The sequence below is a fragment of the Coloeus monedula genome, assembly GCF_965178545.1.
Source record: "Coloeus monedula genome assembly, chromosome: 1".
In the NCBI taxonomy this organism is placed as follows: domain Eukaryota; kingdom Metazoa; phylum Chordata; class Aves; order Passeriformes; family Corvidae; genus Coloeus; species Coloeus monedula.
In genome coordinates, this window is record NC_138781.1 from 155,820,692 (window position 1) to 155,846,701 (window position 26,010).

The 26,010-nt window shown below is 42.4% G+C and overlaps 1 protein-coding gene across 13 annotated transcripts in view; it reads right to left on the reverse strand.

Annotated features, from left to right (window-relative positions):
- Positions 1-245: 245 nt before the first annotated feature.
- The window catches only part of PTK2 (protein tyrosine kinase 2), a 194,117-nt gene continuing 168,352 nt past the window's right edge, over positions 246-26,010 (reverse strand). For 12 of the 13 annotated variants that reach the window (XM_082284812.1, XM_082284809.1, XM_082284819.1 and 9 more), the window contains 10 exons: positions 22,659-22,770; positions 20,353-20,439; positions 19,052-19,189; positions 17,620-17,751; positions 10,321-10,383; positions 7,416-7,455; positions 6,642-6,748; positions 2,937-3,092; positions 2,401-2,481; positions 246-1,486 (listed from right to left, as the gene is read on the reverse strand). In XM_082284812.1, the coding sequence (XP_082140938.1) occupies positions 1,277-1,486; positions 2,401-2,481; positions 2,937-3,092; positions 6,642-6,748; positions 7,416-7,455; positions 10,321-10,383; positions 17,620-17,751; positions 19,052-19,189; positions 20,353-20,439; positions 22,659-22,770 (1,126 nt within the window). In that variant the 3' untranslated portion in view covers positions 246-1,276. Of the gene's footprint in view, positions 1,487-2,400; positions 2,482-2,936; positions 3,093-3,537; positions 4,372-6,641; positions 6,749-7,415; positions 7,456-10,320; positions 10,384-17,619; positions 17,752-19,051; positions 19,190-20,352; positions 20,440-22,658; positions 22,771-26,010 lie in introns of those variants that run through there. The other variant, XM_082284810.1, reaches the window with a different exon arrangement.

The window sequence follows — 26,010 nt, forward strand, 5'->3', positions numbered from 1 at the left end:
AAGCATTGAGGCATTACAAAATTCCAGGTGTGTAAGAAGGGCTCCAAAGTTGGGGAGAGTTGTTCCACATCCAGACCAAACACTGATGCACTCTGCACTGTCCCATCTTTTACATTTATATAACAACTTTATGATGCTATGGTAGGTATTTGTATTATCAACTCATTTATAAAAAGACACAGGTACCGAGGGAAGAATTCTGCAGTGCACACACACAAAATAACAGACTCAGAGTTTCACTGGTAACACCTTTTTAATAGGTCAAAGTAACTGTACAGTTCATTATATTCTTCCTGAGAATAATTTATACCCCTCAACAGCAAAAAGGGAGTGTGGTTTTTATTTTAACAGAACAGATGGCATAACTGGAAAACCAAGGAAAATCTAATTACACTGCTCTACTGTAACTCCTCCCAGGCAAGAAAGACAAAAGGGTGGGTTAGTTAACTACAGTGGGTTTAAAATAGTCGTCATGGCTTTAATCTGTCTTCATAAATTATATAAAAATGGGGGACATGAATGGTTACAGATCTCCTCTAAATGCAGCTCTGAATTGCTCTGGTACAAAGCAGCATTTTCACTTCCAAGGAAAACAACATTGCTACAAAAGAACTGGCACATTATCCTGGTGAAAAAGACGAGTGTTCGGTTGTGTCCTACAGCTAGTTCCAAACAAATGCTTCACACAGTCACATAAAAGTAAAAGGCAGGAAGATGAAGAGGGCTTTAGTTTGTCTTGAAATGACTGAAGTCTTGAAAATATAGCTTTTTATTCTTTCTCTGTAAATCGTGATTAGCATATTGCGAAGTAAGTGTTCTAATAAAAAAATTCCAGTCTGGATAGTTCATATACTGTGGGCAAGAATTCTCAGCCCTGAGGTTTCCCCGAATTCTTCACTTCACAATATCTTTCTCCCATCTGCTGCTCCAACAGTTTTGGCTCCGAGACCGGGACCCGGTGGCAGCTCAATGCGAAGCGTGTCCCATGCGATGGTGTGAACTGCCCTGTGCCCCCGGCTCTGAGTGCCCGAGGGCTGCTGTACAAACCTCATCTGCTGATAATGCCACGTTCTAAATCCCAGCCCAGCTCGGCTCCACAAGAAAGACTTGGTTAAACTGTTGCAATGAGAGAACCAGCGGCCGTGGGGCAGGTCTGGAAGCGAGAGGCGCTGGAAGGCCAGGACTGCACTGGGTTAATCCTCACTGCTGGTGGAAGGTGAAGGAACATCCTGTCACAAGCAGAATTCCGAGGCTGATGATGCTCTTCCTTCAGTGCTTAGTGCGGTCTGGACTGGCTGATTTTCAGTCTGGCTTGATCAATAACATCCAGCAGGTTTTTGGCATCCACAGCCAGGGCGTGAGCAGCTGTCAGCATTTGCTTCTTGTACTCCTGCTGCAGGCTGGTCATAACGTACTGCTGGGCCAGCTTCATCTTGTTGATGAGCTCAGCCAGGTCTGAGTTCAGCAGCTTCTGTGCCATCTCGATCTGCAACGAGACAACCCCATCAGCCCAGGGGGTGTTTGAAGCACCGCACTCAGAGCAATCCCAGAGCCACAGCCCCTGCTTGGGATTCCTGACTGAAACTGGGCTGTTTCTGTGGGCACCACGTGGAGCAGCAGATGGAATCTGGCACCTGCTGCTCCATGCCTGGTGGAGATCAGGAGCAGCCCTGCCAGCTGCTGAACCACCCACTGTAAAACAGCACCAACACCCAAGTAGCAGATTTTAAACCACAACTTGGCATTAACAGCTTGTTATGGGTTTTCATGTCCCTTTTAGCATCACTCTTTTTATTACTGAAGCAGCTCTAAAGCATAGAAGTAGCTCTAAAAAATAAAATGGGTCAAGAAGGCAGATACAGGTTGCTTAAGCACATGGCTAAGTCAGGATGAACCTCTGAGATGGCACTTCCAGAACCATTCTCTGCTTTCTCAGTACCACACTTGTTCATGGTTTTGGAGAAAAACTGTTTTACTCCTGAACTTCATTGAAAGCTCTCAGTCACTCCTCATCCAGAGCTACAGGCTACCTTCCAGCTGCACCAAGCTCTGCTCAGTTACCTGCTCAATGGCGTGGTCTGCAAGCAAATGACAGATGACATCTGTGCTAAGAATTAACCCCCAGATGGTCTCCCTGCCTTGGAATATTGGGGTTTATGTCACCTTCCTATGGGTGACACCTCTATCCAGTTTGAAAATCCTCACTAATACCAAGCCTAAGTCCATGCAGCAATTTTAATAAAATTCATTTAATGCAGAATTATAACCCAAGAGTACAGACTGCTCAGGGAGCCAAAAAGTGTGTCTGTGCCAAGAAGGGAGCACCAAAACCTGTCCCAAGTGGCTGAGGCTGAGTGGGAAGGCAATGGCTGAGCATCAGGTGAGCAGAGCTCCACGTACCTCTCTGTGGGTGCTTGCAGGGAGCACTGGGAGGGTCTCATCTACTGTTGCCAGTAAAGTTCTTAGTGCCAACCCAACCTCCTACGAAAAAAAGATTAAAGAAATAAACTTGGAAGAAATGGATGACAGAATTTTAAGAGTGCAAGAGACAGTGGATACATTTAACTCCTCATTTGGATAAGGAGTGAATTGGAACACGCCTAAGGCACTTCAAAATCCCACCTGCAATTTTGTCTATCACCATCAAAACAAGATGCCAAAGGGTTAATAGCAAGTTTTTCTCAAAAAAAGTGAAAAGGTGGAGAAGACAGCACACAACTCAACACCCTGGATAAGCACAGGCCAGCTGGGAATGAAGCACTGTTGTCCACAATACTGGGAACAGGATCCAAAGCTCCAACCTCTGACCACAAGTCACCCATCCCATGAACACAGAAAGCTTTTCTACTTCCAGCCTTCCAGACATTTTCTCCCACACCACTTGAAGACCTCATTCAGGGAAGGAATAAACCCCAACTTTAAGCATTGCCCCGTACCTTCACCATGGGCACGTACTCCTCGGGCGGAGCCGGCTGTATTTTACTGGACATTTCTATCACCGCCTTCACCAGCCCGGTCACGTTCTCGTAGACTTTGTCATTGGAGCGGTCCAGGTTGGCCGTGGGAGGAGGGCTGATCTCCTGCGGCTGAATCTGCAAGCAGAGAGGGGCTGCTGAACCTCCCTTGCCCAGCAGATGGGGCTCAGCCTCTTCCCAACTTGCCGGGAGGGGCTCAGGTTCCCCGTGTTCCCCACAGCCCCCGCCCGGCCCCGCTGCTGCCCTGAGCTGGCCGAGCACGCTCGCTCCAGAGGCTGATGGAAGTTTCTTTTAGTTCTTCTGACTGAACCTGTGAAAAGACACTGGGCAACTTCTACCAGGGTTTCCCTGAAAAGCTTCCAGTATAACTCCTTCAACAGAGAAGTGAATAATTTGAGGAATGAGAGTACTGAGTACTTCACAGGTCTCAGTGGTTCAAGTTCCACTGAGGGCAACAGGTGTCAGGTTCCTCATTCCAGAAGGGATTTTTGTGCTCCAAAATAACGTCAGAGCACATAGTAACATACTGATATGTTAAAGAGAGAACTGGAATGAGATCATCTTTCAGGGTCCCTTCCCTAATTCCATGATTCTATGATACTATTATTGTTAGAGAAAAATCTACAGCAGGTTAACAAATATGGTGTCACCAATACAGGCGGGAAACATGGAATGCTTTTAGACAGTTGATTTCCAAGAGATCAGAAAAAAACTAGTAAGTTAAAAATCCTGTGGTCCTTACTCAAGCAGAACTTCCAACAAAGTCGGATATGTCTGGAGTTAAATCCAAGACAGACTGAAATAATCCCAGGTCCAAAATGAAAGAAACTTTGCCAACTTCCTTTGTAAGGCCTTCAGTATCTCTGAACTGTAAAACTATAACCATCCCAGTTTCCTGCAGCTATTCCCTACTATGGGATGCCCAAACCACTCTGTGTGAGAGGGTTAAAGAATTCCTGATTTTCTCCTGGATCTGAGATGGTTCGTGGTGGTTCAGCTCCCTACACTGGGTTACTGCTGCTCTCAGGACTGGTCCCAGCTCCAGAAATGATTCACTGCAAGCACCTGATACCCTGCCCTGAGGAAACTGTGAAATAGTTGGATGAGACCTTCTCTAACGAAGGAGTGCAGCATTCAGCACATGGTTTGATTCCATTTTGTAGCATTTCATTAAGTGGGTACCAACAGCTATTACAGCGATTCAATCTAGTGCATTGATCAGAAAATACCTTAGGAGAAAGAACACTGTAATCTCCTCAATCAGCAGGAAAAGACTGTGATTTGAATCAGTTTCAGCAATCAAGAAGTTAAAACAGTCATTTGGCAAAGTCACATGCAAAGACATTTTGGAATAGGGCACGTACACACACGCTCACGCACTGCTTACCCTCCATGGCTATGGTTGAGCAGAATGTGGGGGGAAGTTAAAGAAATTTACCAAAAAGAAGGGAAAAAAAGAAAAACAGTATTAATAAAACTCAGCAGGAAAAAAACAGAAAAAAACCAAACCAAACCAAACCCAAAATATGTGTAGCAATAAGAGACCAGTTAAAAAGCCTGCAACGAAAACGCATCCTCACCAGAACCGGCAGCCACTCGGGTTAGCTCTGGGTCCTGTGTGACAGAGCGACTGCTGTGCACCCGTGTGGGCAGTGGAAGGGTTTGCCATGCACCCCATGCTTCCTCCTGACTAAACACATGGGCATGAGATCATGCAAAGCTGGACAGGAGCAAGCCAGTCTGGCGAGCAGCAGAGTGGTGAGTGGAGCAGAGGGCCTGGGAAACCACCTGTCCTGGGAGCACTGCTGGTCCCTCTACACAAACAGTCCAGGACTCGATGCATTTAAGAAAATGTTGTATTCATCCTTCTGAAACTTTTTGTTTAGGTTAGTTATGATGGGAAATACACGGTCATTTAATTGTGCAGGGCTTGTTCACAGTAACTCATCACAATCTTGGTGAAGAACTACCAAGAACCCATTCTAGGTGATACCCAAACCCTTGGAATTCCAGGCCCTAAACTTTAAAGACTATGGACAGTGTGTTTCTTCGCACTTGGTTTCTCTCTGTTTATCCCCAAAACCAACACCACTGCTCTGCAGAAGTCCTGAGTTTCCTCATGGAACTGGCTGACTCTGCCTCACCCAGGAGCTCCCTAGAGCCTGCCCTGCAGGCTCCCGACAGCAGGCAGCTCCAATCCTCTTAATTTGTGTTCTCCCTGAAAAGGGAGTCTGAACTGGGTGTACAGAAAAGGGAGTCTGAAATGTACCCTAGAAGCATCTTCAGTTTAAGGACTGCAGCCATTAAAAAAGCTATGCCAAAAAGTAATGGGCTGTTTTTTTCAAGGGACATAACCCAATTTCAAGAAAATTTGGACAGAAAAAAACAAAATCAGCCATTCTTTCCTACTCAAAAAGCTATTTAGTACACAAATCCTGTTCACTTGCCATTACTGATGTCTCTGGCTGCTCAGGTTTGTTTGTTTTCAAAAGGACGTATTTCAAAAAACATTTTTTATGTTCCAGTATCAGCATTTAGAAAGGAAATTTTAGAGAAGCCAAGTTTAGTAACACATCTGTTACTGCTTTTTGACGTTTTTTGAGGCTTGGCAGCTCATAAAGCACTGGCATCAGATTATAATAAATAATCCTGCTCAAATTCACCACTGCTGGACATTTACACTGATTCTTAAACATTCCAATAATCCCAGAACAAGAGCAGGACTGAGACAGGCTGGCAGTGGCTAGGATCAAGTTGTGCTGAACACACTGCTCTGATGGCAGGTTTTGAATTTCATGTTCAGATGAACTGGGCTTTTTCTATATTTTCTTAAAGCACCTAAAGTAAGGGTCACTTATCCCAGCTGCTGTGGCCACCACACCATGGATTCCTGCTCTTTACTACAGGCTTGGCAGGGCTGTTTCCTGGAGATTAGAAAGGTGGCAGAGTCCCACAGGCAGGGAACAGCACACAAAGGGATAATTTTGGGAGTGCCTGACATTTGGGAGTGCTCCTAAGGAGCAGTTCTGTGGACACCAACTGCAGCAGGGGCAGGACACAGCACCCTGCAGCACCTCTGCTACAAAACTGCTGTTGAGTTTCAGTTTTTGGCTTTACTGCTATTTATGGGAGATGAAACAAGACATCAGGAAGTATCTCACTCTCAGGTCAGACAGCCCATTTCCCCTCTTCCCTTGTCTCCCAGAGCTGGTAGGGTTTGAGGAGCCCTGGTGCTGCAGCAAGAGCTTTTTGAGCACCACAGTTTGGACAGATCTCATCTCCCTGTGACCAAGGACAGGAGACTTGGGTACCACGCCCTGGGATCCCTGGGTGTGCTCCTTCCTCCTGAGCAGGGAGCTGGGTCCATTTGGGTCACTTCATACACTCTTTAAACTAGAAATAAGCTCACCTTATGGGCAGGTTCTAGGTGAGGAACACACTGAATCCCAGCCAGAGAGAACCTGAGTTCCCTCCCCACTCCCCTGGAGAGCTGCCAGGGCACACTTGCCCCACGACAACATTAACTTGTGAAGTTTGGTTGCCTTTTGCTTTCCACAATCTCTACTTCAGGAACACCAAACTACCTCGGAGCAGTCATGTTTGATTTGCTGGGGGTGTTTCACGTGGCCCTGGTAATGTTCCATTTGCTGGGGGTGTTTCACCTACCTTCACACCCTCATTGTAGCTGTCCACGGGGCTGTTGAGGCTGGCGAGGCTGCCCAGGTGCCCGGGGGCTCCGGGGCGCGGAGGCTTCTTTGGCGGAGCTGCGTGATCTGCTCGACAAAAAACGTGGTTTTAGAGCACCAACGTGTCAGATGTACCTGCACCCTCTGGTCTGCCAGCACTGCACAGGCTGCACGTGCCCTCCTCTGCAAAGGTGGACATCTTTAGGCATCCTGCAGTAAACCCACTGTTTGTGGGAGCTGCACTTTATGAGAACAGGATTGTTTTAGTAAAATACTTTGAAACTCTTCTTGTGGGGCAACTGCTTACTGCTCTGGGCACACCTGGTACCTCTGTGTCACCCCTGGTACCACAGCTGAGTGCCAACATGCTGTGTGTGCCTGGGGAAACTGGACTTCTTCCTGGCAGCAACCCTGGGTGTGGTTCACTTTTGAGACCAAGAAACCCAGCTTTAGGTTTCTACTGCTGTTTCACATGTCTGAACTCCACACTGGGTGAATTCCCACTCTGACTCAGCCTCCTCTAGACATTTCCTGCTTGTTGATCTAAACACTTCCTTGGCTTTGCTGACTGTATGTCTGAGGCCTGCACGGGGAACCTGAACACACAGCACACAAACATCAATGTGTAGTACCTCGAACTGAGTTTCACCCTGTATGGAAATACTGCCATGAACTTTTGTTCATTACTGCTGCAGCAAGATTTGTAATCAAGGATTCAAAAAAGGATTCAAAAGCATCTGCATTTACTGCTTACCTGGTTTTCCCACAGGCTGATATATGTGCTGGTTACCAGCCTATAAAATAAAATAAACATATAAAGTAGTTATTGCAGTGCTCACAGCTTTCATAAGCACTGTCTCAATCTCAAATACTGAGAGCAGACAGTTCTCAGCATATTTCCCACCAGTTAAAAATACATCCTGATTCACCATCATCAGTCCTTCACTACAGGTCTATTACTTAGAAAGTAAGAAAAGAATCTGCATGTATTTTGTACCGCTCACAACACCCCCGGCCTCGACATTACAGTTCACCCTTCCTTACTACTCAAAGGTGGTGGGACAGTCACAGGTATTTTTAGTCTGTGTCCACAGATCCAACTGTAGAGGTCATGGTGGTGAAGGAGAAATGGCAACACAACGAGAGGCTCCAGAACTTCCTGCTGTTGCTTTTTAGTTTTGTTGCAATGCTCTTAGTCAAGGTCCATTTGCTTATTCATTTGGAAGAATTTATTAACAGATGGAAGTGACTTTCCCTGATAACTGCATTCATACATCCTCTCTGCCAACCTCGCTCACCAGGGTGAGCAGCTCCAGTGTCAGCACAATATTAAGAAATTATTTCTGCATCAACTGCCCTTGCCCTTGGGGGTGATTTTAACTTCCAAAATTCAACTGGGAATATCATACAGTGGACACAAAGAGGTCCACGAAATTTCTGTGAAGGTAACTTCTTGGTGCAGGTATTAAGGAAGCTGACTAGGAAAGGTGATTCCTGGAATTCTTGTTTGTAAACAGAGAGGGACTCTTGGGCAAAGTGGTGAGTAGTGGCTGCCTTGGTCATGGTGACCACAAAGGAGTTGAGTTTCAAATTGTTGGAGATAGCAAAAGTTTTGCTGGATTTTTTTCTCCTATGTAGAGAGCGGACTTTGGGTTCTTTCCAGGAAATAGTGACATCCCTTGGGAATCTGCTTTTGAAGGAACTGGAGTCCATGGATGTCAGGTGCTTTCTAAGAGCCATCCTTTAAGAGCACAGAGTGGGAAGTTCCAGACTGCTGGAAGTCAAGCACGCAGGACAGAACAGGGCCTGGCAGAGATGGGATCTTCTAGCACTTAGGTGGACAAAGAAGTGTACAGACTTTAGAAACAGGGACAGGTGACATCCCTACATAGATGCTGTTCACCACCACAGGGAGAGAACTTGTGAGACAAAGCTTGACCACAGTTTCACCTGGACAACACCACAAAAAGGGCTTTTTAAAAACTGCAACAGCAATAGGAGAACCAGAAATTACACTGGTCTGTTGCTCAGTGAGGTTGGTCACCTCACAAACAGGGACACAAAGTGGAGACATTCAGTCATGTCATTAATTTTGATTCGTGCTGTTAACCTACTTCAAATCTGATAACCCCACGGGAAAAGAAAGGGAGCAAGAGAGGGAGGACAATAAAATCCCACTAAAACAATTCTTGCATTTGTACTTCCACAAAATTGCGTATTGAAAGTAGAGGTCAAAAGAATGTGATCAGTCAGGAACTACCAAAATGTGAGTGCTAACTTCTCATTTGTATCACTGCCCAATTTCTCATCCTCTCAGTCAGAAACTCATATTGACTCACAGCAGCATTAGGCATTTCCCACTGCAAATGATGCCAGAGTTATGTTCTGAATCTACTGAGAACTACAAGATCAAATTACTAGAAACGTAGTTAACATGAATTAGAGTCTCTTTTAAAACCCATTTTGTCCATGATCACGAAGTGTTTTCTTCACACTTTCAAATGGGGTGTTACTTTGTACTACCTTGCCTGGGCAGATAGGACTTCCCCTAGAAACAGTTTGGGATCTGGGGCTGTAACCTGTGACAAGACCTCAAAATCTCCTTGGCATCTCAAAGCATCTTCACAAGCAGCACAAAATGCAGCAACACTTTTCTTGCTCTTATATAAAGACGCAACAACAGCCAAGACCTAACAGTAACTAACAGTCTTCTCAAATTTCATGGATAGGAGCTTCCAGACATGAATGTCTCCAGAGACCATGCTGCAGTGTGTCATTATTACACTCATTCATGACTGTGTCTTGGCTGCAAATGCAGGAAGAATCCCTAAATTTTTAAGTAGTGAAGAAATGCTGAAGCCGAAGTATGAGTTTACAGTCGTATCCCAAATGAAACAGGAAGGTGAATTTAAAATATCCACTACTTTACAGGTGACCCCTGGGGAGAAACAGTGGATGAAGCACCAGGTTTGTGTTACTAACAGTCCCTAGCCTAATCCCCCTTTTCCATCGGTATGATCCAGAGATTCCAATGGCAATTAAACAATTGAAGAGATGGTTTTAGTTAAACAGACAGGAGTTAAGCCACTAAGGAAGAACACCCAAGCTACAGCTGCTGTCTGGGAATACAGGAATGGCTGTGGAGTTTATTCCAACTGTTTCATAGTGGATCATTTACCCCAAACACATTTCTGGGTAACACAACAGCAACATTTACATTCCTTGTGAGAAAACCCTTCAGATATTTAAACAACTGCAAAAGTTACTTTTATCTTGCTTCCTGTTGACAGAACTTGCAGAAAACAATCCACATTTTTAAACAAAAGGCCCAATTCTACAGCACATGAGCACTTATTGCAACATATTTGTGGAAACATTTTAATATTTGTTTCAAGAACAGTTTCAGGGGGGAAAAAGACCACCCAACCAACTAACCCCAAATCCCCCAAACTGATGAACTGTGCTGCATGAACCACTTTCCTGTGGCTGCTGTTCCCACAGAAGCTGAGCCTCTTGGAAAGCTGTACAACCATGTAATAACAGTGGAAACGTTTAGCAAAACCTTTAAATCATCTCCCATACCCGAGACAGTGGACAGCATGTTCCACCAGGAAACTGGAGGAAGAGCTGGGAGAGGAAAAGATCCCCCCCACACTTACTGGGCCCTGGAGACCTCCGTCCTCCCGGTCGATGCTGCCTCTGGAGAGCCGCACATCGGGTTTCTGAAACAAAAATCAAACGTTTCACTCTGTGCTCTGCTTACCCAGAGTTGTGCCCTCAGCTTGGAGGCAGTGTAAAGATAGGGAAATCCCGTTAAAAATGCACACTGACAAATGCAGATGTCATTTCACCGCAGTCCCTGCGCCCCCGCTGCCGCCACCGGGGCCTCGGCTGCTCCACCAGCACCCGCCCTCAGCACAGGAGTAAAAATGCTCTACTAAATAGCCATAGTACCACTGCCCTAACACAATACTGGAAAACCTGCATTTTAGTTTTCTCAAAGGCAGCAAAAGTTGGGTTTTTTTCTAAAAAGAAGCTTGCTTCCCAACAGCAAAATTCCAACCACAGGATGAGAAATGCTGCACATTAATTCCCACTTCCTGCCCCAGGATGGCTTATATGTACTTGGCTCCCTCTCCAAGCAAATGGGGCCAATTACTGGAGCTCTCTAAACACTCCATTTGGATACAGCCAGCCAGCAAAGCTATCCAGATGCCCTTTTCTCCCCATATAAGCAACAAACAAATTTCTATTTTCTGTGTTTTAAGCACAATACAGAAACCCGGGGCTTGGTTGTTTTTAAAAGGAAAAATAAAACCACATCAATTTTGATTTTTTTTTTTCCCACAGAAACCACTCATTTTTTTTCATAGAAAATCTTTAATTGGAAGGGACCCACAAGAACCCCTAAGGTTCAGCTCCTGGGCCTGCACAGGAAAACCCCACTCATCTCTACAGCAAATACAGGTATATTTATTCTTCAAGGACAACACTGATTACATGGAAAGACAAAGGAATAGAGGATGTGAAGCCAAGGTTAACACTGATCTGAAGACACAAGCTCAGCAGAATTACAGTGTGCTTCTAGTGCACCAATTCTGGCATTTAAAACCAGGATTTATCTGACTCTCTCCTATGAGACTGGATGAGGAGTCACTGATAACTCAAGGGATAAAATGGTCACAAACAGCATGAGAATAAACATTTTTTATTTAGAGAAAGGTAAGTGTAACTAAACACACTGAACTGACCCCATGTTCTCTCAGAGCTAATTTCAGGGGACAAATATATCCTTTTCTTGTTTAAAGCTATTTGAGATCCCTTCCTCCTTTAAGAACACTAAAGAATAATTCCAACTCACATATCCTGCTAAATGACCCTAAAAGCCAGCAGGGCAGAAGGAACCTGCAAAAACACACTGATATTGATCTTTTGTCATTAAAAATAGTCCAGTTGTGCTGCCAGGCTGTCAGAGGGCTTATATTTGGGGTTTTCATTCAGTGTTCTGCAGACTCAGTGAGGCACAGACAGAGACAGCCACTCCCTGAAAGAACTTGCAGATTAAAAATAGACAAATTGTATCAGACAGGGAAATATTTAACCCCATCTTAAACACTAAGAACTGAAACAGACACAAGTGGTCTCCTAATGTTTTTCCAGGAATTTGTGGCAGATTTTAAGATGAAACAGACCGCTGACTAATCTCCAGTTTATTTCCTTATTATGATGAAGGAATTTTTTCTGATTAAAGTCTCATTTGACATGAGTATGCTTGAAACTTCACTAGACAGGTAAAGTCGTGATTCTCATCGTACTTTTCAGCTAAAGCACATAGCTATCCGTGGATGCTAAAAGGCAGGAGCAGAGGAATTTTTCAGCTACTGAAGCATTTGTGAAGTTTTTCCTTTCTCATGCTTTAGCTGAGAAACAGAGAAATCCAGCTTCTCACAGCTTTTCTGTGAAAGCTTTCACTCTCATGCAAAGTGGATGGACAACAGTTTGAGAGAATGTAAACCATTTCTACACCTGCAGGCTGCTGTGAGAACAGTGGAATTGTTTCCAGTCTTGTGGAATAATATTTTGAAATGGGTGGTTATACCGCTCAGCCACTCACTGCGGTGGGTGGCCAGCCAAGGGCCAATCATGTAATTTCTCTTTTGCAAACCATGCTATAAAAGGTATGGGTGATTAAACGAGGTTGCTTCGGCCATATCATCTGACCTGGACTTGTTTCGTGATGCTGCCATCTCTCTGGGAATAACAGCGACAGCTATCCTTGTTAAATATCCATATAAAGCATATGATAAACTACATTTCTGTTACACTGATGCTCACAATTTGTCATCATTTCATGTTCATTTCTAGCCAGGAAAGTGTCCAAACTCTTTGGAAATAACCAAAGGCTATTTTATCACAGGGGTCTTTAATGCTCTTTGCACTGATAGCAGTTTATTACTCAAAAGATGCACCTTCAAACATAGAATGCTTTGGGTTGGAAGAGACCTTCAGGATCACCTCATTTTAACCCCCTGCCATGGAAAGGGACACCTTCCCCTGGACCATCTAGACCATGTCCCTCAGACCAGACTCCACAGACAATGAAATATTAAGCGTTTTTAAAGAGTCAGAAGCACAAAAATGCACACTAGTCCAAATAACAGGGTTTTTTTCCTAGTAATACAAGCAAAAAGTTAAATTAGCAGACACAATATCCATCTCTCCTCCTCCTCATCTTGCTAAGAAGGTCCCTCCTTCCAGTATCCAAAGTCTCCACATCACAGCAACAATTCCATTCCCCAAGTCTCCACCAGCAGCCAACATGCAGCACATTGAGTTCCCTTCAGGACACCCCATACATGGACAGCACACAACCCACAGCCCAGGAACTGCTGCACAGAAAGGCTGCAAATGCTCATAAAATATCACAAAAATTATGATTATTAACTTGACAAATGCTTCACACATTACAAAAAAACCCAAACCAAGTCCTATTGACCACCCCCACAAAAATAAGACTGTGGAGGGCAGTGATGCTGCCCTGGCATCTCCAAGAACCTGATCCTAAACTGCAGATCCCAGGTGCCAGGGGGTGATGGCAAACCTGAGGGACCCCAAGCAGCTGCACCCCTGTGACCTGCACAGCTACACCTTAGAAATAAGGAAAAAAATCCTTTAGCAGTACATAAGCTTCTTTCAACTTCCACAAACATTCTCCTCTGCCCCATCAAAACTTGGGCAGTCAGGAACATGTGGAAAAACAGGAAAGTGTTCAACTTTTGTGTCCAATGACTAAGAAAAGGCACAATTATATATTTATTGACTTTAGTGTTCTAATAAATTCTAACGACTCCCATTTGACTAAATGATATTCTGATTTACTCTTTTGTGTAGATGTGGAAATGTCAGAAGGCAAACTATTTTACAGTAAAGGTGATTCTGATGATCAAACTCCCATCATATTTTGAAGTATTATTCAGCAGCAATTCTTACTCTTGTGCAGTTGCAAGAGATTTAATTTGAGCCCCCCATGCTGCCATGACAGCAATGCACTGCTGAACTTTTAATACTGAGATCTTTGAGCTGTTTAATGCAACATTCTCTAGGTCAACAGTCAGCCTCACACCAAACCTGTTCTGTACTTCACACACCATTTCACAGCCCCAAAGAACACCCTGCCATCTTTCCAGTCCCTGCCATGGCTCTGGACACTCAAAAAACCACATAGAGGGAGAACTATATGTTGTTAAAATCTTGCAGAAAAACAAAGTCCTTCAAAAGTAAATGGATTTTTTTTCTAATAAAGAAGCCTACTATCTGAAATCTTTGGAAATGTCAAGAGGAATTTTCAGACAGGATGTGTACGTTGACAAACTGGGACATAATCTACTTTATTTCCAGTATTTCTGGTTACTTGCTAATAAAATAACATGTAAGCAAGCCTTGGAGTTCTCAGGACATGCTGAATTGCAATGTCTTGGTGGGATTTTCTCAGGCTAAAAATTAAATTCTTATTTTAGTAACAGTTCACATCAATTACACTTGAATTGCAGTTCTCAGTGTCAAAATAGGAGAAAACCACAACTATGTGGGAATTTCAGAGAAAAAAAAAACAAACCCAAGCATGATAAGGAAACTATGTGAGTTATTTCTTCTTAAGCCATCCCAGAAAGGACTATAAATTTCTTAGTACAAAACTGTTCTGTCTGCTGAGGAGTTACTAATAGGCATGCACATACATATCTTTATTTATATGATTAAAAATAATGCACATAACATCAGTGCAGCTAGAAAGAAAGGTTCAGACTGGAAACTCCATATAAAGGAAGGAGCAGGCAATTAAATAAGCCTAGAAGAAGAAAAGTGTAAAATGTTCAAAGATAATTTTTTATTGTTTTATATTGTTTGTAGTGCAGGCATTTCATCTTCCACCTGAATGTGCCCTGGACAGAGACTGTGTCCTGTAGTGATCTCTATCAAACTTTAGGTGCAGTAATGCTTTGTGTGTCTCCACTTCAGCTTTCCCAAATATAATTCACATATTTCTGTCCTTCCTGGAGAGGATCACCTCCACAGCACTTCTATCAAGACAGCATGAAAGTTTAATCATCAAAAGTTTTAATCAACATCCATCAAAGCTGCCAGACTTAGTGCTGCCTCCCCTCCCTGTCAGGGGGTGTGAGGGACTGTCAGTCCTAGATCCCCCAAAATCAACCCCACCAATTCTCTCCTCACTTCCCAATGAGTGTATTTGGTACAATTTAGAATTAAGCACTTCTTCACTCTTCAGCTTTTACACAATAGATTTGGTTTTGTTCAGGAGCTTCCCACGAGGAGAGACCTGTTTGTTTTCTCTTTTTACAGCAGAATTTCCACAATTCTGGATTCTGTAAGGCTGCAGCTTGCACAACATTTCTATCCTTTCAAGTACTGACTAATCCCCATGTTCTCCAAGGACCGGTTTCAGGCAAACTGCTTACACTGATAACTTCCCCAAAGACCTGCACATTTCCATTTCAATGCCACTGCAACTGAATTCCCCATCTGCAGAGTCCCTTTCAGCAGCATCAGTGCTGTTTATCCCTGTATAACATGCTGTGAGTTGTATTTTCTCCCTGCAGAAGCAGCAATAAATTTCAAGTCATGAGCAAGTTGGTGTTACTCTGGGGAAACAAAAATTGTACTAACAGAAACCCACAGAGGATTTTTTTATCTTGTTGCAGTGTCTTACATTAAATGATTTGCAGTGATCTCCTGTGAGTCCAACTCTCAGTAGTACAAGTGGGATGTGCTGTAGAGCCCGAGGACTGAGTAAATAGAGCTGCTTTTGGAAGTAGACACTTTACATTGAAAACACTACACATGGTTACAGAAGTTAAATATTATAGTTCCATAAGTTAAATATTACTATCCAGCTCTACTCTGTTATTCTCTGTGCTCAAAAGGATAAATATTCTTTGAAGCCTGCCTAAAGCAGGCAAGGGAGGGCCAGATTTCTTCTCCCTACATCACTTGAAATGAAAATAGGGAAGGCTCTTCTTCCAAGAGCAGAAATGTTAATTGTCACTGACTAGAGGACAGCAGCCAAGGAGCATGTGTGTGTAATATCTGGCTTATTTCTATGCTGGATATCATTATATGGCCTTAATGCCTCAATAAATGGCTTATTATTACATGTTTGAGCTCTCATGTCTGAATTGTGGATATCCTTCAGCAGATCTGCAAGGCCTCCAAGAGTGACTCCCCACAATGACTTTTCCACATCTTCATTTCCTCAGGGCTAACCTAGAAACTCAGCCACATTCCTTTTCCAAGAAACAACCATCTATAAACTGAAGATTCCCCTGACACACATCCTGCTATGGGCTCAGGCACCTTGTGGCTCCTGACATGAGGTGTAAATCTGTAACAGGCATTCAAGGGTGAACCCCAAAGTCTGTACAGTCAACATATTAATGTGGAAAGAAAAAGAACTGAAGTCTCTTATGGATTCCAACTCCTCAACAGAATAGATGCAAGAGAGATGGTGTTTCCTCACAATAAAACTAACACAAAATGGAAACACAGCAAATCTCTTCCAAACAGATGCTACGATTGTACTACAGATGAAAGAAAAAATCAGCAAGTTCCTTCTCAACATCAATTTAGGGGATGATAAACACCCTAATGGTGCAGAGACTGAATCAACAAACACTACAAATAATCATCATTTATTCTGCAGAAAAAATCAGGAAGTTTTCTGCAGAAAGTTCCCACACAACCTACTGCCACCACCTGCAATGTCAATGCCTCATTCCCAGAAAACACATAATTCCACAAAAAGTTCTTGGTCATCTTTAAAGTTTTAACCATCAGTGGGATGAGTCTGACTTGGGTTGTGTAGGTCACAAGCAACTGGTGCCACATAAGACTGGAAAAGCTAATGCCTAAATTAGGGAAGAAATTTTCCTTTCCCCTCCCTCTCTTCAGACCAAGCAATCTGGGTACAGTGGTTTGTTTGCTGTCATCCCAATGGGAAACTGCAAATTCCCATGTGGACTTACAAGGAAACCAGTTTCAACACCCATTAATCAAAAGTCACTTCTTAGCTCAGGCACAATGTGGATCTCAGCTAGATGATGTCATGGACATGGGGGCATATACCAGTAGCTAACACAGAGGAGATTTCCAAACTGAAACATTCCTTGAAATATGCCTAAGATCAAGCACAGGACTGATGTTTGTCACAACCCACACCACAGCACTGTGAATTATCCACCTGTCCTGTGAGGCTCGGGCACTCACAGGCTCCTGGTAACATTCTACTCCAACCTTCTGCTCCATATGTAGCCATCAGCCTCATGTAGGAGAAATTTAACACACAACTCGAATTTTCACAACTGGATAGCCAGAGCTGAACCAAAAAACGTACACCAGTGGCACTGACAACAAGGAACTGGAATTGCAAAGAAACAGCATCAGCAGATCCCATTACCAATGATTTCTTCTTCCTGCTCCGGGTGAGGTTCAGAGCTTTTCCCCTCCTCACAAAGCTCCCTCTTATACTATTTCTTCCCACTAACATGTGGCATTATTCCTCCAGGGCAAGACTGGTTACAACTCTGAGCACAGCCAGGGCCCTTAGATGGCTGATGGTTACATCTTTTTTAGGGATAGAGTACACACAGATCTATCTCTTTAAGAGCAAACAGGCAACCTCTAGATGGGCACAGAATTATACCCACAACTTCCCCCACACAAACACTCAACTGGATAAAATGAGATTCACCAAAAGCCACAGCTGTTCAAGGTATCTGAAACCACACTCACTAGCTGAACACTTATTTTAAAACCCACATTTTAGTAGCAACTCCTGTGTCCAGTAAATTTTCTCAGTCCACAGAAGTGACCAGTTTTAGCCAGCTGCAATACAAAACCAAAAATCAGGAGGAATTAAGAAGCTCTGTGAAACAAAGAATTACCAGGAACCGTTCTTCTTTTTCAAGCCAACGCTGATCTTCTTCCATCTCCTGTTGCTGTCGTATCAACCTCTCCTCCATGAGGTGTGTGGGTAGAACCTGGCTCATCCCTCGGATGTCCAAAGTGCCTGAATCCTACAATCCAGAGGAAGTTTGTTCAGTCTCACAATTTAAAAGTTGTATAAACAGGTGCAAGAACTTAAGAGATTACAAAAGAAAAGATTTTTAGAAGCCAAAATTCTCAGCAGCAGTCAAGCAGAGTTTCTTCAGCTCCTCAAAAACTGAAGCAGAGCAGCAGAAGACACTCTTTCCATCCCTTTTTTATCTGCCTTGCTCTTAGTCACTGCAACCAAAAATGATTTGAAAGATTCTGTTCTGTTTTTCAGCAATGTTGTCACTTCCTGTATTTGCACTTCATTTAAGTTGGACAAAAAACCCAGATATATCAATGTTGTTTTCTTGGTCTTGAGCAATAATGTAACCATCCAGTTATTAAATGCTGCAAGAGACATTTTTTAAAATCAAAACAAATGTACTATTCCGTGTTAGCCAACACTGGCAAAACATGTCACAAAAGCATTTTTAAATGAATTTTTGACCAAATATTTATGCCTGCCTTAAGCTTACAAATACTCCACACACCATACCCCAATGCTGTCTGGAAATCATTAGGAAATAGTGTATAAGTTAGTATTTTTAAAAAAGCCAAGGGAAATTTGGTAACAAACTTCCCTGTATTTAACATGTAGATCTCAGTTATCACTTAAATGTTTATCAGGAACACAGGGAATAGAGCTGGTTAGAGAAGAAAAATATTTAAAACAGAAGCTGCAGAAACTGAATCTTTGTGAAAGGAAAAAATGGAATAAAAAAGTGTACAACAGTGGAGAAGGGAAAAAAAAAGACACGAGGTTAAAGGGGGAATTAATTCGATGTTCCTCAGCAGCTCAGTGCAATCATGACAGGCTGGAGAGCACCCAGAAGGAATTCAGCTCAGGAACAGTCTTTCAGACCATTTCATCTTCTCTACTGGGTAAGTTACAGAGAAGACTCAATCCTTCAGCTGTACTGGATATCTCCCAAGAGGTATTTTTACATGAGTGTTCCCAACTCTATGAACAGCACAAAGTTCCAGTAAAGCCTTCTCTTAACACCAAATATTTGCTATCACTCGGTTAAGGTAAGTAGTAACAACTTCATCAAGAATTCACGTGAGGTGACACCTCATGGCCAGCCTCACATAGAAGGATTTGTTTAAAAAACAATTCAGTCCTGACTCCCAGCCCACTGCAGTGAGGTGATTTTAAAAAGCACCAGAACAACTCAATTTTCCTATAACAGATCTACCTAAATAACAGACGTAATACAATTTATAATAATAAAAAGTGTATTTAACGGTACAGAACACAGTAACAGATGTGTCAGGTCACCATACCTCCATGTTTGGTTGCCACACTGATATTTCCTGAGGCCGATGGTTCCAGGAATCTGCTTGATCCAGCAGAGAAGCCTGCCCAGGATAAATGCTGCCTGCTATGGCTGGTATCCCATGGGAACCAGGGTAGCCAGACACCTTTGGGGGCAAAAAACCCCACCCAGGCAAAAACAAAGAGAAAACCAGAGATATCAGTAAGACCTGTGCTTCCCCATAATGAAAACATCCCCCTCAAGACAACAAACATGAAAGCACAGAAATGACTCAATTCAAGCAGTCACTGAGATGAGGAAGGGGAAGCAACATCAGAAGAAAGAAGCTGAGCCAAAATATGACACCTCTGTTTTAAGTCTTAGAGGACGCCCATCATAACATAACTATTTTAGAATAAGTGTAACAGTACAGAAATACAGCTTTTGAGGATAACTGTTTTATGGTGCCTATCAAGCCAGTGGCATCAGAACGTGCTCTAACCTCTGCAGTTGAGGAGATCAAAGCCCTCCGAGGACAAAACAAAATCTATAGATACATATATAAGAGCTACACATGCAGGGCTCATGTTCCAGTTAACAGGAGCCTGCAAACATCACCCTACAGAGCCCCATAAAAATGTACCCCCTGCTGTATGTTACAGGCTTAAGGCTTGAGTGGCAGCTAATTAGTGTGCTGAGCTGAGTGGCCTGGGAACTTCTCCACAGGAAAATCCAAGTAGTTTTAATGAGCCTGAAGTACTTATTAAATCAATGAAAACCTCCTTCTCTTAATGGAAAAAATCCCCTTGACTGAGACAGCTGTATATGGCTGTAGCCTTGAACAAACCTAAAATTGCTCTACGATGTACAACGACAAACTTTTGTTCTAAATTTCTTCAGCAGTTTTAGGAAGAAAGGCAAAACCTGTGAGTATACAACGTGGTAGAGCTGAAGGCAGCAGCTATCAGGACACAGAAAATGAAATACCAATGACCCCAAGGAAAGGCCCCCAGTTAATGCCATTTTATAAAGCAAGTGATTTCATAGCTCAGCACAAATGTTAACATGAACACCACATTCCATCAATAAATATGGAAATGTTTCACTCGTTTCAGGAATCTGAGCACTACATCAGATGTGGAAATATTTGCCATCTGGAGCAAAACTACCAGGCTCAGTTTGGGTTTTTTTTCTATGTAAAACAAAACTCTGTGAACAGAACTGAATTAAAATAAACCATGAAAGAAGTGCATCAATCCCACCAGCTGTAACTAAGATGGAGAACACACATTTGAAAAAAAAATACATGCACGGTATTAAATGTAATACCTGGTAATGATTTGGCTGTACCATATGCTGTGGACTTGGATAAAACCCTTCACTGGATCTGGGACTAGGGTAACCAGGTCTACTGGGCTGTAAACAAAAAGGAATTTTTAGAATCACTAAACACACAAAACTAAAACCAGAAAATTATGTTTCAGTGAGACAAATATTTACAGGTTTGGCAAACTCCAAAAAAAAACCCAAAACAGATTTCCTATAATTACAAACACTTTTTTTAAAAAAAACCTAGAAGTAAGTTTTCCTCCATTTTTGCTTGGCAATGGATGAAGCTGAATTGTTTGCTCAGGATGTCAATAAATAATGCTTGCTCTGTGAATTCTTTGTGTTTATTTAATTGCTTGCACTCCATGACCTGCGCTGTGCTGTTTAACTCTAGAGAGAACATCAGCTAAGAACATAATTCTTAATAAATTTCCAGGTGCAATACAACTTTGTTTCCAATTTTTGCTGGTAGTTTGTTGCTTTTGTGACTGTTCCCAAAAGTAAATCCTTTTGCTTCAGTAAGAATAACACAAACCAAACTGGTTTGTTTGCACGGCTATTTCCATGTGGTATTCTGAGGTATGAAGTTAGTTTGATAATTAACTTCTGTGTAACTAATTACCTCAAGATGGAAAGTGCTTTTTATCCTATTCTGAACCTCCAAAGATACAGCTGAGGGTTTCTTTATGAATAAGGAATAGCACTGATGGATGTTTCAGGAAGAGAAAAATCAACCAAAGAGGGGAAAAAAAAACCCAAACTTCAACATTCTGCAAAGGGCTCCCTCAGTCCTTCTGGCAGTTAAAGGCAACCACATTAATGGACACTGCAGAATTTATCATTGCTTGAGGAAAAAGTTCATTATCATTCTGGACTAGGATGTTTTCTGTCTTAGATTTCTAACAGAAATACCACTGAGAGACGCAAGTAGTTTCACAGTATGGATTGTGATAGCTGGGAATTATTTGAGGATGTGTAGGAGTTTAAGACCTATAATCATATGCAACTCTTACAGTGGATCATCACAAGAATAAAAAAAAAAAATCAGTTGTCACCATGAGAAAATTAGATAATAATTAAAAGACTGCTATTTACAAAACTCAACTTGTTCCAATGCCACTATTAAGCACATCCATATTTTACACAAAAGTAGTGTATAAAAACCTAACCAATAACAGCATCAGATATACACAGTGAGGACACAGTGACCCCTTCAAAACAGATTAACTCCAGTGGCAGAATTAACTGCAGTTTTAACACACCTTTGGTCAAGTGTTTCAGTTCATACATCACACACAAAGGTGCTCATTTCAAATTAACAGCATATTGGTCCAATTTATGCAGTTTATCTGCTTCTGTAAGTTGGAACATTGTTTCCCAGAAACAAAGAGAAAAAACCCCGAACACACACAAAAATCCCCCACCACCACCACCACCCTCCTCCCCCCAAAACGTAACAAAACAAAAGGAAACAAACCAAAACCAAAAAGTTGCCTTTCTCTGAGTGTTGGGGAATGCGCACAGCACAAGGTGCCACACAAGTACTCCTGGAATTATTATCAGCTCCAGAGCCTGGGTGTAACAACTCCAGGAATTCACCACAAACTCTCAGGACACAGACAATGCAGTGGTGACTGCATGGAATTAAATTTCAAAATACAGGCTCAAACTTTCAAGTAACAACTTGCAAAAATAACTCTGAGATCAAGCAGACAAGTCATTTAGAGGGAAGAGGGCTCAGAAACTGGTGAGGCTGGACTCCCACAGCTGCAGAACACATCAGTGACATCCAAACAGGACAGAAATGAAAATTAAGTGGAAACTAAACCACGTACGTTCCTTGGAAACACACCCCTAATTTTCTGTCCAGCAGAAGGAAAATGCAATTAGCTGACTTCTGTCCCGTCACTAATGTGTTATAAATAAACTTCACGCTGGCCTGAGAGCTCATCAGCGAACAATTTACAGGAGTGCTACAAGAAAGGAGGGAAAAGGAAAGGCCAGAAAACGATTTTGTGGCAGCTATGGGTGTCTTTTACAAGTTAGAGAAGAAACAGAAAATCTTTAATGCAGTATCCTAGCCCGGCTCAGTTCTAAGCACAGCTCAAGCAGAGCTGGGTCATTTCAGGCAAGGATTCCCAGATGGGACAGAACTGGCCAGAATGCCATGGTTTGAACAAACCCATCAGGGGAGGCTTTGAAGAAATAAACGGAACAGAAAAAGTTTTTGGTTTTTTTTTTTTTGGTTGTTTGGGGTTTTTTTTGTTTGTTTTTTTTAAACACACGTAATTTGCAGTCTTAGCTACCTTGGGAGGAGCTTCATCTGATCCTCCTGAGTCCCAGGATACTGTGACTTGTCGCCTGGATTCCATTCTCATTCGTTCTTCTTGCTGCAGCTTCTCTTCCTCCAGTATTGTACTAAGGAAAACATATTGTAATCAAGTAGAACTCCAGTTTCAGTGACTAACAAACCTCTCCCCACAGCTCCTGCATTTTTCAGAATAATAAACACTACTTAACTTGAAATGCTATAAAATTACTGAAAACCAAACTTCTTTTACATACGCTGGTTTTGTTTCTGAAAACCAGGATCAGAAAGAAATATTTCCGTAGGATTACCAGGGTGTTTTAACAACAAAAACAGCATCAAATTTTCAGAAAGCTGTGGTTGATCTTGCACACATTTTTTTTTTCATAACAGTTCTTTTTATGTGCAATTACACAGAGAAGTCCCCAAAGACAATCAATCAAGCACTTACTTGCATGAAAGCTTTATCTTCACAAGAAAATATTCTACTGAACTGCTGCAAAGGTTCAAAACAAACCGAAAATGTTCTTTACTGAAACTTAAGAGCTTCAGATCACTGGGATTTTTTTTTTCCTTTTTTAAAGAAAGCAGTCAAAAATACTTCTTCGGCTCTTACGTTTTAGCCTAACCAGGAACACATTCAGCAAAGCAATTTAGCAAAACAGAAAGATCTGACAGTATTCACTCAGCTTCTAAGCATTCAGGTCAAAAGGCTGCATTTTCACAAAGTACAAGACAGTAGTAAAACCAGTTTGCTACTCACCACTGTTCTGACTATTAAAAAGCCTGTTTGAAGCTGAATGTGCTCCTGCTGCCCCCACAGCCAGCCTCCTCCCAGCTCTGCTATGTGGCTTATTAATGTTGGATATTTGCCATTTGAAAAATACTCAGAATGAAGCTTTGAAAGAGGGAGCTGCCAATTCCTTGGAGCCGCACGCTACGCGGACAGTCTGGAGATGTGAGCAGGGTAGATTATTTCCATATCGCTATCCCCAGGGTAAAGACAATCCTGTGGAGGAGCTATTCCAGCTTCTTTATCACTCAGGAGTTTCCAGAAACAAAGCTAAGTTCTGAGTTTATAGTCTCCTGTTCAGTCTGCTAAACAACCACCCAGAATTACTCATTGAGGGGATGAGATCAACTCCAGCAATCTATTCTCATCGTGGAACTTCACTGCTTATTTCAAGAATAAATTCCTGCTGGAGACGAGAACTTTGCTTCTCCTTAGTCAGCCAAAAAAACCCCAAACTATGCCACTTCTAAAAAGCAGAGAAGTCATCTCGTCTCACTGCAGCTAAATCAAGTTTATAACTATTGCTGCAATTTCAACCCATCACTGCTGAAGCAACACAAGAATGTGGAACAAAAGCAAAATCAGACAAGTTATTTGCAAGAGTCACCCTTGCTAGAACTACCATGGAAACACAGCTACAGCTCAACGGAGGGAATCTTTCTATTTTACCTCTCTCTTCCCTCAGAGTAAGGAAAATGCAAGATTTCCTACTTGAACCCATGAAGAACCAGCAAAAACGCCCTGCTTTAAAGCTGTCACACTTCAGATATCCAGTGTTTTTACATAGCGTGAGAAAGCAGCCAACACATATCCACAGCCATGAACCATGATTATCATCTTTCAAGACAAGCCTCAGGATTAAGAAAACCCACAACAAAACAAGACAAAAAAAATTTGCCCAGATTAATGAATGAAAAATGAAGAAAATACAGATTTTTAACCAGGTTGTTGATACAGTATTTGCTCTAATCTGAGCTAAAGCTAAAAAAACCAGAGTTGGCTGGTAGCAGCTGGCTAAATTTAGAGATGGCTTATTGACAATTTGGGGCCATGCGTGGAATTTGTCACAGCGCAGTCCTGGTTTTCCATAAAAAGGAATGAAACCCCAATACTCTCTCTGCTTTGCTATCAAAGGCATTTTATCTGTGATGCCCCAGTGTCCAAAACCATCATCTTGTATCACCAGAAATGAAAAATTTCTATTGAAATTATTTCTTTTTCTTAACACAGGCTCAGCTTTTTGCTTTACAACTGCAGTTCATCCTCCCTGCTCTCCCACTGCCTGCGCCATCAGGAGGTTCTTTCCCAGCAGCCCAGAGCAGCCTGGTCAGAGGCTGATGGGCTGCAGCAGCATCTGTACTTGAATGCCCTTGATTCTGCTGACAAGAATATAAAATAGAAATGCCTCAGAGAAGCACTACTCGAAAAAGCCACAAGGAATATAAATGACTCACAGAAAGGTCTTTGTTTTCTCAAAAGGGAAGACCGGTCTGTGGATGAAGTAAGAGTGTGCCAAGAGATATTTTTGACGTTTCCTCAGTGCAGCTGCTCAAGTTCTCTGAACAGTTTATTAGAATTTGCAGAAGGTCAGGAGAAGTCAGATCTAGGCATAGTTTCCCAAACTGTACATATTTTTAGCAGCAAAGAGGAGCAAGCAGGGAATTCTATCCCTATGCTTCCCCTAGCAAACCTTGAGGTAGCACATACAAACTTAACTCAGCTTCTTGGAGAGGTGGAGGCTCAAGAAAAATCTCAACTATTACAAGTTTGCATAATTGATTAACTTATATAATTTACAAAGGACTTTTTACTGAAATTGGCCTGTGACAGTGAAAAGGAAACATTTATGGGGACTTTCAGTGTAGGAATATTTAAAACAACAAACTGCATCCTCATATTCCGAAAGGCACAGCAGCACCAGTGTCTCCTGCTACAGTGGTGTGGGAACCTACTTTAAGTGCTGACCCCCAACAAGCAGCTTCTTTCTTTCTCTCTCTCTGCCACCAGAAATGCAAAGTTGGATGCAGATGAGCATATCTGCACATACTGTTCTAATCTGAAAGCACTCTTACATGGATTATGGACTATTCCTAATGGTCACAGTCAAAGAACAGAAGAATAACAAAGCATTTTGCAGCTGCCATCATGTATTTCAATTACGTGTTATAGTATTTTTTTGTCAGGATGCCATAAAAGAAGAGGACTCAAACTGCCTCCACTCTTACCAGTTTTCTCTCTTTCATTTATAAGCAACATTTCAGGATCGACATCAAATGCAGTGACAAAAAGCTCAAGTCCAGTTCTCATCAGTTAATTATCTCACTCTTGTCATAAAACCAGACTTTAAAAGCATAGAATCTGTCTCTTTTTTCCCCCCCATTCTTTTTATGGAGGGAAAACCTGCAGCTCCAGGATGCCAGTGAGGTTAAGCACTGTTAAAACAATGGGCAACAGGGACACTCATCTCCACAATGATGCAACTGCTGCTTGTTTTGCTATTTGTAGCAGAGAGGGTTCATGAAAGGTACTTTAAAGAAAATTTGTTCCAGTGATAGAG